Consider the following 13,159-nt stretch of genomic DNA (forward strand, 5'->3'; position numbering starts at 1 on the left):
TTCCGCCCCGCGAGCGGCCATGGCGGCGCGTCCCTCAGTTCAGCTCCCGGCCGGCCGCCGGTCCGGGCCGGCGTGCCGAGGTAAGGCAGCGGCGGGGGCAACCGAGGGGCAAAGCCCGGAGGGGCTGAATCGCTTCCCGAGGCGCTGGCCGTTGGGTCTGGCTGTCGTTGGCGCGGCGGGTAAGGGAGCGGGGGCGCGGGGGCTGGTCGCTCCCCTCGGGAAGCGGGAGATGAGGGGCAGGAGCCTCAGGCGGGGTGGGAGGCCGGTCAGGCCTCGGCAGCAGCGCTTTACCGAGGCCTTGCGGCTTCTGACCGGTGCGAGCCGGCCTGCGGGAGTTCGCCCTCCCCTCGCGGGGCTGGGGCCGGCGCTCTCCCCTCACCCCCGGGCAGGGCTTCCGGAGTGAAGGCCTCCCTTCGTGATAAAGGGCACGCCTTAATTCGAGATGATCCTGTCGAAACAAGCAGATACTCTGATCTAGACCCGCACTGCTCTGTTTTTTGCTTTCCGACCGGTTTGGTCTCTCTAAAGTTGAACGAGCTGAACTGCTCCCGTGGGACCGTGCAGTTTGGGGCTGGTGAGACCTGAGTTTCTGAAGCAGAAGGCGCCTGGAAAGCTCTAGGGTGCATGCTGAGCTTGCTGCTGTGCAGCATCTCTTGGCAGGTACATGTCCGACGTACTAGCTGGTGCACACCCCTTCAGAGGCCGGTGACGTACACTGCCTCTCAAGCTTCCTTCAGCGTGGGCTTGGGCAGCTGTGCTAAAAAAGCACTATATCTTAAATGAAACGCAGTGTTGCAGCAAGCCTAAGTCTCGACCTGCTTTGCTGGCTGTGTGTTCCAGGCTTTGGTGTGCCAGTGTGCGAGAAAGAACTTGCCTTTTCCATCTCTCCCATACTAGGAGGTGGTTCGGTGGGTAATCACCCTGTCCTGTGGCATGACTACTTCTTACCGTGGAGTGTGTGCGATCAAGTACATAATTCTTTTAAGGGTTAACGTTCAGGTCCTCAAAAGCAGTAATGTTTTAGCAATTTCTACAGCCTGGACTTCAGTAATACAGGAATACCTCAGCGTTGAGGGAACATGTTGATGGACCTTGCAGAGATTTCTGAAGTGTGACTCAAGAACAATGGGCAAGACAAAATATGAAAGATAAAGAGCCTGTGCAAAGAGATTCAAAAAGGGATTTATGCCTGCCTAGGAGGGGCAGGAGTTAGGTTTTGTATGTGAGTTCATTGAAGACTTCCACTGCTGAATGAGCCTGTCTGTGCTGGAAGATGGTGCAGTGCCATGAGTTCCTGGATGCCATTGAGGAATCGTTCTGAGTCAACAATTGTGCTTTAACTTCTTGCTCTCACATCCCACTGCACATGAAACAGTTGTAAGATTTGGAGTCTTAACTGTATAGACTGGTTGTGTGGATGCTTGAGCTTGCTTTGTGTGGCAGGACCATCTTATTCCAGCTGCTTCCATCAAGCCAAGGTCACTAGCTCCCTACAGGAATAAGGAAAGGTCTCTGAAAAAGATCAACAATATTGTCCTATGAAGGACACAAGTCTGGTGTGCAGCTAACCACTGAAAACATGGGAAATAGTATAATCTTCTGGAATGACTTTCTGTATTAAGACAGTGACAGCTGGCTTAAGACCTTTTCAGGATCATTTTGTGCTGTTAGTAGCACACTCGTTGCTTCAACACTTGTGCAGATGACAACAGAAGAAAAGTAAATGATAGTGCAGATGGTCAGTTGGGTTCAGGTGCGTGGTGTTTTTCACATGTGCTATACTTATCTTACTAGTGTCACAAGTGGAAAATGTGCTTGCTGAACCAACAGTAAGTGTGTGAAATACTGGACAGGCACCCAAAAGAGTGGACCTGACTTCTTCCCATCACAAAATCGTGTTTCTTTTAGCCTAATGCATCAAACCAGCCATCTTGTATAGGTGTGAAATTGTATTCAACTGTCCCTTGAATATAGCCTTTCTCAATAAATGAGAGAATGTCTAAGACATTATAAAATATTAATATTAAACTAATGGCTTTCTTAATCCCCAGTGTCTGTTTCATAATGTCTTGATGCTTTTTAAATTGTATTTCCTTTTTTTTAAGAGACAAAACTTGGCATTACTATTTTAACTGAAAATATAATGTCTTTTTTTAAACCCACTAGAACAAAGACGACAAAAAGTTGAAGAATATCTATCAAGAAAAAAGACTTTTTCTGATGTGCCCATTCAAGAAAACCAGGCATTGATCAGGTAATGTTTCTGCTATGGCTTACAGTCCTTTAGAAAGGCCTATGGTTGGCGGGAAAGATGCAAATAGCAGTTCGTGCAGAAAACCTCAACCAAAAAGCAAGCCCATGCAACGAGACTGGTAACCACATGGATTTCCTGAAGTCCTTTTATTGTCACCAAATACTAAAAGTTTTTAACGAAATGCATAATAGATGCAATTCATGAAGTAAGTTATTTGTTCCTCTAGAGGCTGAGACAGGACAGGATACCTTTGTGGCAGAGCTCTTATTTCAGATGCCACTTTGCTGTTTGCCTCTAACCTTCCTTCTGCAAACAACTTTCTTCCTTCCTCTTTCTAATCGGGCAATGATGCAAGTGCTCACATCCCACCTGATTGAGCTTCATTGTGTTTTTATAGTTACAAATTCACTAATTTCTGATAAAAGCAAATATACTGTAGCAAAACCCAGCCTGTGTGATGGCCAGCAGGTAGGCATAATGTTCTGTAAACAGAATGTGGGCACTTATCACCAATTAGTAGTGCTTCTTTTTATTGATCTGTATTTAAATCTTCCTATTGTTGTCTAAAGTCTGGAGATTTAGTGTAAGACCTCCTAATAAGCAACAGAAGTTTCTCTAGAGAAGACAGTGGTATGAAGGAGTGCAGAAGGTCCTGGGTCTAATGTTAGTTCATGGTGTAGCAATGTTTTTACAAATGGTAAATTTCAGTCTGAAACTTGTTCCCATCTAAATGGGAAGTCTTGCTTGACATTTTGTATATTTGAGGTGGCGTGGCGTGGTCCATGTTCTATAGCACGGAACTACTTGGTAATACTAGTCTAACTGAACCATGACATTTGAATATAAAACACACATAAATGACAAGGAGAAATATAATCTGTCAAAGATGTGCTCTGTGTAGCAGGAAAAGGTAAGTGCTTTCATGTTGTAGAAATCTATCTTGTTAGAAAATCAATGCCAACTACTTTCATTGTAGCAATTCTCTTAATTTAGCATTTGATCTACTTTACTTTTCCTTGCTTTCAGTTTCTTTTCTGGCTATTAAATTCCATGGCTTTTCATAGTCTTCAGTTAATACAGTTAGAGCCATCACTTATGTGGGTAAAACTAATGCTTTTATTTTGCAGATATTTCCCTTTTGTGAAGCTATCTCTGTTCCACACTGACCACATGAAAAGAGGTTCTAGTGAGTTGGGTGTCTGCCTCTTTACCTAAGTAACTAGTGATAGGATGAGAGGAAATGGCCTCAAGTTGTGCTAGGGGAGGTTTAGACTGGATATTAGCAAAAATTTCTTCACTGAAAGGGTTATGAAGCACTGGAACAGGCTGCTCAGGGATGTGACTTAGTCACCACTCCTGGAGGTAATTAAAAAAAGTGTGGATGTGGCACTTAGGGACATGATTTAGTGATGGACTTGGCAGTGTTAGGTTTATGGTTGGACTATATTTTTAAAGGTCTTTTTCAGCTTGAATGATTATATGTTTCTATAACTTCTGATCAGTTTCCTTAACATGTATTCTCTAACATAGGTGATGTGGAGCTGATAGCATACACAGGATGCCTTCTGCAGCATTTCAAAGTCACTAATTATCTTTTCACTAATGTACCTTCATTTTCAACTTGGCTGGCTTCCAGAAGATCATCTGATGCAAAGATATCAGTTGCTAACTGAAATGTTAATTTTCAGCCATGTGTAATAGTGCCATGTTTCATATAACGCATCAGGAAGCATTTGAGGAAGAATTTGGATTTGTAACTTCAAACTGAGATATTTTCCTTCTGAGCTGTCAGTACATTTTCATAGTTGCTAGGAGGCAATACTGGTCTTGGTGGTTTTGTTACTCACTGGGTAGTTTGATGCCAGCTCTGATGCCTGACTACAGGTTTTGGAACCTGACAGTGTGGTAGGAACTATGTGTCCTTGTTCAGACTCGCCTCAGACAGCCTGGCCTCTGATTGCAGTAGCTGAGCTTCAACTCCTTGTGCTTCTCTTCCTTCCCCCTCCACTGCAGCATTTAAAAACTTGACCTTCTGTAGTAGATGCATCAGACCAGACAGATTGGTGCTCATCCTTAGACATGAAAATCACACCTGCAGTAAATAAAGTCTTCTCTTCCCCTCTGTTAGGCAGCTCTTCATGGTGTGAAAAGGCACGTTTTGCAGTCTGGGCTCTGCTTAGCGGTCGCTTAGCCATTTATTTTTTCTGGGGGAAGAGTGCAAACTGAACAGAAATGGTTCAGTGTGAATTCAGCCTGCAGACTGCCATCTGAACCATATGAACTTACTCTAAAAATACATTCCTTTGTTGTGTTGCAGGGTAATTTAAGATGTCTTGTTTTTTTTCTAAGCAGTAGCAGAACTAGGAGAGCAACTAGCAATAATCTGCAAACCAAAATGCAGCTCTCGACATCTCCAAAGCCAGAAATGGTAAGTTTTTGACTCATATTCAAATACTAATGACACTCTGTTTCTGTGGCAGCAATATTCCACTCACTTAAACTGTATTCAAGTGTTATGACTTCCAGAGTGTGAGAAAATTTATACGTGCAGAGGTGTACTTGGTTAAAACTTTATTCAGTGACTGTTTATCTTATGCTCTTTGGAGAGCTGTCGCATTACTGTATGTAACGCATCATATTAATATTCAGTTTGTACCTGACTAGAGAGGGTGTTAAAGAGGATATCATTATTGCTGAAATAATGATTAAATTTTAACAACTTTTTTTGTGAGACTCTCAGAACTTTCTGAATATATTTTAAGTCTTCAGGAAGGTTATTTACAATGTGTGCAAGGTCTTCTGTCCAAGTAGATAATTCTTCTATTGTACTCTGTTACTTGGGAAAAAAAAAACCCAAAAAACTAACAAAAGTAGCTGCTGAATGAGTGTGGTTTTCAGTTGTGATGCTGGCAAATTGAATGTACTCAGTAACAGATGCTAATACCTAATCAGAGTTCAAGGGAATGTTTTCCCTATATCATTTTCTGTCAGTTTCCAGAATTAAGGTGTACATCTTTGTGCTGATTAAAAATTGCAAAATACAGATTCTTCTCCAGACCTATTCTTGGGGGAAAAGTGATGGGGGCTAAGGCAGGGAATTAGACACAAAACCTGTGTTCATGTGTAGATAGTTTTGAGTTTGAGTTCTCAAAGATTTGAGACACTTGGTGTTATTTGAGGACGACAGTAAAACCTTTAAAACTTCAAAACGGAGTGTTGTCGGAAAAAAATTCCAAAAATGGGAACAAAGTTGTTTTAGGAATTTCTTGAAGGGACATATTTTGGTCTGTGTTAATATATCATGTGATTTTTAAAGTTGAGTTAAACTACATAGCTTCCTGAAAAAACAGCCCTCATACTTAAGAAGCTCTAGTTATCAGCTTGATCAACTGTAACTTCTAAGCCTGAATGACAGACCAGGAAATAAGATGTGGTGTAGTTTTCTTACAGTTCAAGGGCATTTTCCATAAAGGAGAAGAGTATCAGCTTTTGCAGACTTCCATGTATCATTTATGTTTGGTTGGTTTTTTTGGTGTGTGGGGTTTTTTATTGGTTTGTGTTTTGTTTTGTTTTCCCCCACCTTTGGATCTTTCACTCTTCCATAAGCTGCTGCTTGGACAATGCTGGATTAGTTGCTGTAGAGCATCTTCTTTGGAGGAAAAGGCTAGGTCCTGCTTCTCATGGCCTCTGGGCTAGGATTGTGCTGAGAACATATGCTAGAGAGTTTCATGGAGAAGTAAGCCCATGTAAAATGTGCACGTCTATTCTTAACTAAAGCATTCTACAGCTCATTAGTAAGAAAAAGTCTCCCTCTTCTGGTAACGTATCCCAGTGCCCTAATTAAAGGCTTTACTTATTACCTTATGTAGGTAAGCTATCTGCACTAAGTGAAAGAATGGTACTACCATTAAGTGATGGGGTGTGCAAACTGAGATACTGCTGCTTTTGACTATATATCCTAAAGCAAGTTTCTACTTTATGACTCTTCTACGGAGGTGATTTGGCATAGAAGAGCCAGCAGCTGCTTTGAGAGTTTTCTTTCCTTAAAAAGAGTGTAGCCCTCTGGTTAGACCTTCTTACTTCCAGGACATAGTTTAAAAAAAAAAAAATCAAATAAGGATTGTTTAATGTGAATTCTGCCATAATAGTTGACAAATATTCTACTCGGTATATATACACTACTTTAAATGCCACTTTTACTTTTAAAGTATCTACTACTGTTAATCACTTTAGTCCTGTAAATGCGTGAAAGCTGCTTTGGAAACAAGTAACATGCAGCATGAAGGTACTTTTAACATCTCCGTGGCTATATTTTTGATTTCAGGAAAATAAAGAAAATAAACTGTCATGGGATCAATCAAGCAGAACCTCAGAAAAAAATATTGTTTTAAACTCTGCCACAATCACACTGACAAATTCCATATCAGGGACAAACGACAATCCTGAAGATTGTGCTTCCAAGGATTATGGTACAGAAATAAAATCTCAGCATGTGTCAATTAGCAGGTCCTTCTTGAAAACAAAAAGCATAAGAGAGAAGCAGTTGATTGCAGATAAGCAAAATTCAGGTATTGGCCTACCAAAGAAACCAGTGCTTGGTACATATCGTGGAAAAGTTATCCAATCCAAGATAAACTCCTTCCGAAAAGCACCGAAAAGTGAGGGGGAAAATAGTTCTTTGCCAGACAAGAAGCTTCTTCCTTCTGCCACCAAACCAGCAGCAAGTTCGTTATCTGCGAGCAACTGCAATGTAGTTCTGAAGACCATCAAAGTCACAAACAATGCTGATTCTGTAAATCCAGATAAGGTTCTCCCATTCCAGAGCAAACCATCTGACAAAGCTGCTGTTAACCCACAGTCCCATCTGAAGAAACGGCAGCTGACATCTGCTGTAGCACCAAAGCAAGTAATCCCAAAGAGGATTGGTAGAAGGGGACCACAGCCACTGAAGGCTGCTTCTAACAATTCTGACCGGGGAGTACCAAGAGTGAAGAAATGCACAGATTTTTATGAAGATGCAGGACCAGAAGCTTCAGCAAAACCAATTTCTGTTGTTCCTGGTGTAAAGTCAGGACAGGATTCTAAAACTAATGGCAACAGAAAATTTATTCTGACAAAAGTGTCGGCAGAAGAGAGAAGGTAACTGAATTACTGTTGTAGCTTGATCTTGGGAGGTACTTTGACTTTCTTTCTAAGAATATCTATTTCTTGCTGTAGATGCACTGAGAAATAAGAGAACTGGGTGTTTGCACTTGATGCCCAAGGGCAGCAGACTAAAACTGTAGGCTTGTTCTGAACCCTGCTTTCTCAGTACTAATTGCAGCAGCTCTTCATGCTTACAACTTGTCCGGTGTGGTTATAAATCAAATATGTATATTGCTCAAGCTCGCTGCTTTTTAGGGTAAGTGTTGACAGCCTTAAGCATGACAGATAATGCTGTAACTGGATTGCATGTGCATGCTACTGCTTTAAAAAAAAAAAAAGACTGATGTAGGGTGTATATAAAAGTGAGCATGTTTATGGACTGAAGGAGATCACTTGTCAATGATGTATTTTTCAGTTTGGTGAATGCAGCTTAGATGGGATGAAGATTCATAATCTAAAAGCTATTTAGTATTCTTGGTAGAGCTCCTTGTAGAAAGTCACATTTCCTAAAAATTGGTTGTCTAAGGGGGGGATGGTGTTGAAATGAAAGATAGATGAAGACTGAATTACACTTATGCATCATCAGTTTCAGATTTTAAAAGCTGTGATAGGGTTGTTCTGGCCTGCTTTCCATACTTTGTATCTTTAGAGATGGTTTCTGGTTTTATCATTTGAAATGTGATGATGAAAGAGGTGACGCATACAAATAAATCTTAAGGATTTTTTTAACCTTCTCTTAAAAAAAAAAAAAAAGTCTGTAGGCTAAGTTTCTTGTTGCTGCTGGAAATTGAGAGATTAGAGTGTCCTGACCCAACAGCTGAAGTGATAGCTGTTCTAGGTATCTAATAATATTCTTAAATGCAGAGCTCGCCTGGATGAATGGAGGGCATCTAGAGGAAAAATAATGAAGAGACCTCCTATATCTGTGCTTCTGGGACCCCAGTCTAAAAGTGAAGAAAGAGAATTGTCTTCTGGTGATTCTTCAGAGCATGTATTCCATAGCGAAAAGGTCAACAAGACTCTCACAGAATGCCTGCAGTTAACAGAACAGGTACTCAATCCCTTGCCTACCAAGTTCTAATCATATAGCTCCCTACAACGTGCAAGTCCTACAGGTGTGCTGGACCTGTGAAGCAGGTGCAGGGGATTAATTGCTCCCCAAGTTAAACAATATTATAGCTTTTTGTCAACACCTGAAGAAATTAGTTCTCACTTAAGCTTCACTAACTTGCCAAACTGCCCAATAAGTTTAGGCGATAATGGTAACAATAATAAAGTAGAAAAGCTATAAGGTAATGAAAGTTGCTATGGAGTAGTTAATCTAAACCAATTTGGTAGTTGCAGAAACTTGCCTGGCCTTCTGAAAAAGTCTAGTTTAAATAGTTCTGAAAAAGTCTGTGCATTCTACTATCCCTTCTACTTACAATACTGTATAAATAATTAATTTTCATTTGGAAGAACAGGTGAATGACAGTTCTGTTCAAGTTCATAGTTCAGACATGGAAATACTTGCCATCTCCACCTTTCAGGCTTACTTTCCAGTTCAAAACCAGCACTTCAAAATGTTCACTGCATTTAAATCTTTGTTCTTGTGTTAACTTTAGGGATGTCGAGGCAATGAAGTACGTGCCATGCTGGAAGACCTGACACAGAACATTCCCGGGGCTAAAAAGCTTGCAAAATATTGGATCTGTTGTATTCGTCTTGAACAGATGGGCCCTCTTGAAAAGATTATTGCTGTCTATGAAGAGGCTGTTTTGGCAGGAGCAATGGTGAGCAGCTTGTCTTGAAGTTTGAGATTAACAAATATAAAGACATGAAAGTAATTGTATGTTATATACCATGTTTCTGATTTTAATAAGTCCCTTTATAGTAGAAGGAGAGCCATGTGACCTACTTGAATATAAAAACATTGGATTTGGCTTGCTCTGTAACTTCTGTAGATACTTATTACATTCAAGATAAAAGGTTTAGGATCATCAAAAGAGCATATGATGTTCTGCCTGGGAGAAATTAAGGACTGAGACTTCTAATATGACTAGAAACCCAAAACAGAACTTAATTTTACATTTATTGATGGACTTAATTCCTGTGCTTTAACAGCAACAGTATTTCAGGGCACCAAATACAGCCTTAGTGCACCAAATACAGAAATACAGGGTCCATTTATGTTCTGATTTATGTCTGAACAGCATTAAATAAAGGGTTTATAGCATAAGCATCATGTGATCTGTACTGCTTTAACTTATATGAAATAAGCTGTATATTATTAGTTATATAATTACAACTAATTTTGGAATTGTTTTTCTAAAACAATACAACTTTTTTCCAGCCTAAAGATGAGCTACGACACACACTAATAGATATTATGAAAAATACTGAAAGCCTTTTTAAGTCTGGGCATGGTAAGTCCGAGCAATCTGTTCTAGTTAAATGTCTGACTTGACAGGCAACACAAAGCTAACTGTTTAAACTATTTGTGCCTATATTGAATTCTATTTCATGGAAACTTCTGTGATCATTTTGTACTCAATTGTCTTTGAAAACAACCTTGACTAAACTAATCCTTTTCAGTTGTGGGCATGTTAAAATGAGTAGTGGAGATGCTTTCATATTCCAACTTTCTACTTAAACTCTAAGAAAGCAATGTTGTCCAGCTATTTTAGCCTGATAATCAAAGAGTAAATAAATTCTCGTGAGCTAAAAATCAGTTGCTTCTGACACAAACTCCTTCACTAGCAGATGCCTAGTTGTGTTACAGAATAGTGTCAATTAAAGTTGGTAAATATCCAATTTTGGAAGCAAGGTAGCCATGTACATTCCTGTTCAATGTAAAGTAACCTGACAAGTGTTGGACCCCAGAAACTGACTAAAATACCTGTTCAGAGCTGCTGCACTTGGGAAGGAGGAGAATGACTTTTCAGGATGTACTTAGCCTGAGTTTTCAAGTTGCAGGTTCTTGAAGGTGACTAAAATTATTTACTAGTAACTTAAATTGCTGTGGCTTGGACTCAATACATACTTCACTTCCATTCTCCATGTAAAGCTTTAAGATTTCAGAAATCTCTCTAATGCATTAACTTAGTTGTAACTAATTACAGCTGTACTTTCTTCAATATTTCAATTTTAGGGACAACTGTGATAGAAGCTCATTTAAGTGACGTAGTGGAAGTCAACAAGGAACCAAATCCATCTGTAGAGCAGGTTCAGGAGGCCCTCGAGGATCTCAGGTCTGATGATGACCAAAAAGCAGAGTGTGATGACAAGGAGGCAGAGATTAGCAGTGAATTGATCGCAAAAGAAGAAATGGATTTAAACTTGAAACCAAGAGAAGAGATCTTGCCAAAAAAGAACAAAAACCAGAAGACTAAGGAACGTAAAAAAAAGAAAAAAAAACGTAAAACACCAGAGCAGAATGAGGATGGGGTGAAAGATATAGCCCAAGAAGTTAATTCTCCTGCGAAGGAGAATGACACTTCTTATTTAATGAGACACGATCTATCTACCACACCATGTTTGGAAAGGTAGGATTATTTCAGGTAACAATGGAAAGTTTGCAGTGTCTGGGGTAACGGTAATGTTGGTGTCCTGTTGAAACAGGGAGGCACTGCCCTTATGAACACCTAGTTAAAAGCTCTCAAGATCTTGGTTTTGTAGGATTGCTTCCCATTCCTTCAGAAGGAAGTGTTTTTAAATACACTTCTACATTTACTCAAACTGCTTTGCTTTTTGAATGCCTCACTACAGAGTAATCAAACCTCTTTGGCAGAGACATTAATTCCAGATTTAGAATCCCTTCCCAGAGCCTGCATAGCAGTGGCAGTTCTGCACTGAGCTAGGTAAAGAGAAAGTAGGTGTCTGCAGACTTTCCCTTTTTCAAATGTAGATGTGGTTGTATGTCATAGGACATGAAGTGAATGAGATGTAACTGTTCTAAAGGCTATCTTAATTGTATCTTGAGGCAAAAATCTCGGTAGTAATCTCAGGAAAAAAACAGATAACATTTAAACTCTTTTTGTTACAAGGTTTCTTCTAAGATAGACATAGGAAAGTTGTGCTCAGCTTTGGCATCTAATGAAGCTGAACTACTGGCAGCTGTCCTATCCCTCATAGCAGGAAGAACAGTTTCCCCCTGATAAAATAGGGGGGAATTTTTCTTTGGAAGCTCCTCAGGAGGTTCTCCAGACTAAAATATTTTGCCCAAGAAAAGGGTTGTACATCTGCTTTTAATGGTATGAATGGGAAAGGGCCTGTTTCCTTAAGCTATGGGAATCAAGGAGTTGAACAAGAATCATGACTTGCTGTTTCTGCTAGATGCTACAGAGGTAATTTGTATGACGGTATGCCTGTGTTTAGTTATTTTTCTTCTCTTCCTAAGTGTGAAGATGTACCATGAGGCAAATGACTCCAGTACTAAAGACCTGAAAACTTTAACCCCTTTGCGATATTCTCAACGTATTCGGGAGAAGACATGCAAGTTGTTGGATACTGTTAAAGATCAAAATCCATGTGTCTCTACATTTGAACAGCTGGAAGAGTTGGAATCAAAAGACACTACGCTTATCCACAAGGAGAGCAATGAGCTCAGAGAAACAAATGCTGAAGTAGAAGAGTAAAAATTATCCATTAATGCTACACGGGGGTTAAAGATTGGACCATTAAGTTCGGGGGGTGTTTGTTTTTAGCAGCTTTGAGAGAAGAACTATTTAAAACTTGCATAAATGGTTTGACTGCCTGAGTCACTAAACTTTGAATCTATAAGTTCCTGCCTCTTCAAAATTGTGGTAAATCTGGTCTGGTTTTAGTACTTAGAAACATCAGTTGTCTTCATGTTAAATATGATTCCTTAAATATTGAATTAAGGACTAGGTTTAGCACTTCATGTAACAATTTCATTGTATATTGCTAATATCTACTGCTTTCATGTTATGATTCCTATAAATTCTTTAGAAGTGAACAATCTAGTTTTAAGAAATGAAAATAACGTAGGCATTCTAATAGGACAATGTTTACTACAGCAACATTTAGTTTGTAAAACTGAAACCAGCTAGTAAAGTGTACACTAAGTTTAAACTGTTGTATCCATTATTACAGATTATTTCAACAAAATAATCTGTTTAATGCCTTTAGCTGCTGGGATTATTCATGATCAAGGTGAGGTCTGATATACTAATTACTATGTAGTCTAATACACTATGTGAGTATTCTAATATTGGTTTGCATTAGTCTGTAATATGGTATACTTATTAAACTAATCACCTGAGTTGTATTTGTTCTTTATTTATGGGTTTTAGGCTGGAAACTACTTGTAGGACATGACTATAGGCTTGAGTCTGGGATTCTGAAAATGATTTCAGTCTGTTCTTGGAAGTGAACTCCCAGAGCAGAACATTGTGAAATTTTTTTACCTTCATCAGAAGCTGTTTCCATCTCCTCAGTATGCGGAGTTCACATGAACTGTAACTTAAACCTCACCTGAGCATTTGGAGTTCAGCTAAACTTAAGTTCTGCACAAATGAGTCTCGCAACACTAGGGCAACCAAAGGTGAAACTGTTAACAGGGACTTGTACTCTGCCTTCTGTGCAAAGTAAAGTCTAAAGAGACCCTTGACGTACTCACAGGACTCCTACTGAGGTGCTGGGCAAGCCGCGGAGAGCTGTTTATTGTTAATGAATACCGGGTACAAGCCCCGTTAGCGCGGTGTGAGGAACAGAAGTGGGAAAGGCTCCACCAAAGGTCGGGCCGCCATCGCCGCGCGC

General features: G+C 40.0%; 1 protein-coding gene across 3 annotated transcripts; it reads left to right on the forward strand.

Annotated features, from left to right (window-relative positions):
* The first annotated feature begins 1 nt into the window (after position 1).
* CKAP2 (cytoskeleton associated protein 2) lies at positions 2 to 12,662 on the forward strand. Of its 3 annotated transcripts, XM_042806258.1 has the most exons (10): positions 11 to 80; positions 529 to 660; positions 2,167 to 2,254; positions 4,607 to 4,682; positions 6,579 to 7,393; positions 8,264 to 8,450; positions 9,004 to 9,171; positions 9,732 to 9,804; positions 10,530 to 10,923; positions 11,778 to 12,662. In XM_042806258.1, exons 4-10 carry the CDS (start codon positions 4,650 to 4,652, stop codon positions 12,013 to 12,015), a joined length of 1,908 nt encoding a protein of 635 aa, XP_042662192.1. In that variant the 5' UTR covers positions 11 to 80; positions 529 to 660; positions 2,167 to 2,254; positions 4,607 to 4,649; the 3' UTR covers positions 12,016 to 12,662. The 3 variants fall into 3 exon arrangements, with proteins under 3 accessions (XP_042662190.1, XP_042662191.1, XP_042662192.1); XM_042806256.1 differs by lacking the exon at positions 529 to 660 and having other exon boundaries at positions 2 to 80; positions 4,604 to 4,682; XM_042806257.1 differs by lacking the exon at positions 529 to 660 and having other exon boundaries at positions 2 to 80.
* The last annotated feature ends 497 nt before the right edge of the window (positions 12,663 to 13,159 follow it).

The sequence above is a fragment of the Tyto alba genome, unplaced genomic scaffold, assembly GCF_018691265.1.
Source record: "Tyto alba isolate M040663 unplaced genomic scaffold, T.alba_DEE_v4.0 Super-Scaffold_45, whole genome shotgun sequence".
Taxonomy (NCBI): Eukaryota; Metazoa; Chordata; class Aves; order Strigiformes; family Tytonidae; genus Tyto; species Tyto alba.

Excerpts from the sequence above, each read along its gene's own strand:
- CKAP2 (XM_042806256.1), top strand. The coding sequence starts at position 20 with ATGGCGGCGCGTCCCTCAGTTCAGCTCCCGGCCGGCCGCCGGTCCGGG. Across the intron at positions 8,451-9,003 it reads GCCTGCAGTTAACAGAACAG|GGATGTCGAGGCAATGAAGT; the intron begins GTACTCAATCCC and ends TGTTAACTTTAG. Across the intron at positions 10,924-11,777 it reads ACCACACCATGTTTGGAAAG|TGTGAAGATGTACCATGAGG; the intron begins GTAGGATTATTT and ends TCTCTTCCTAAG.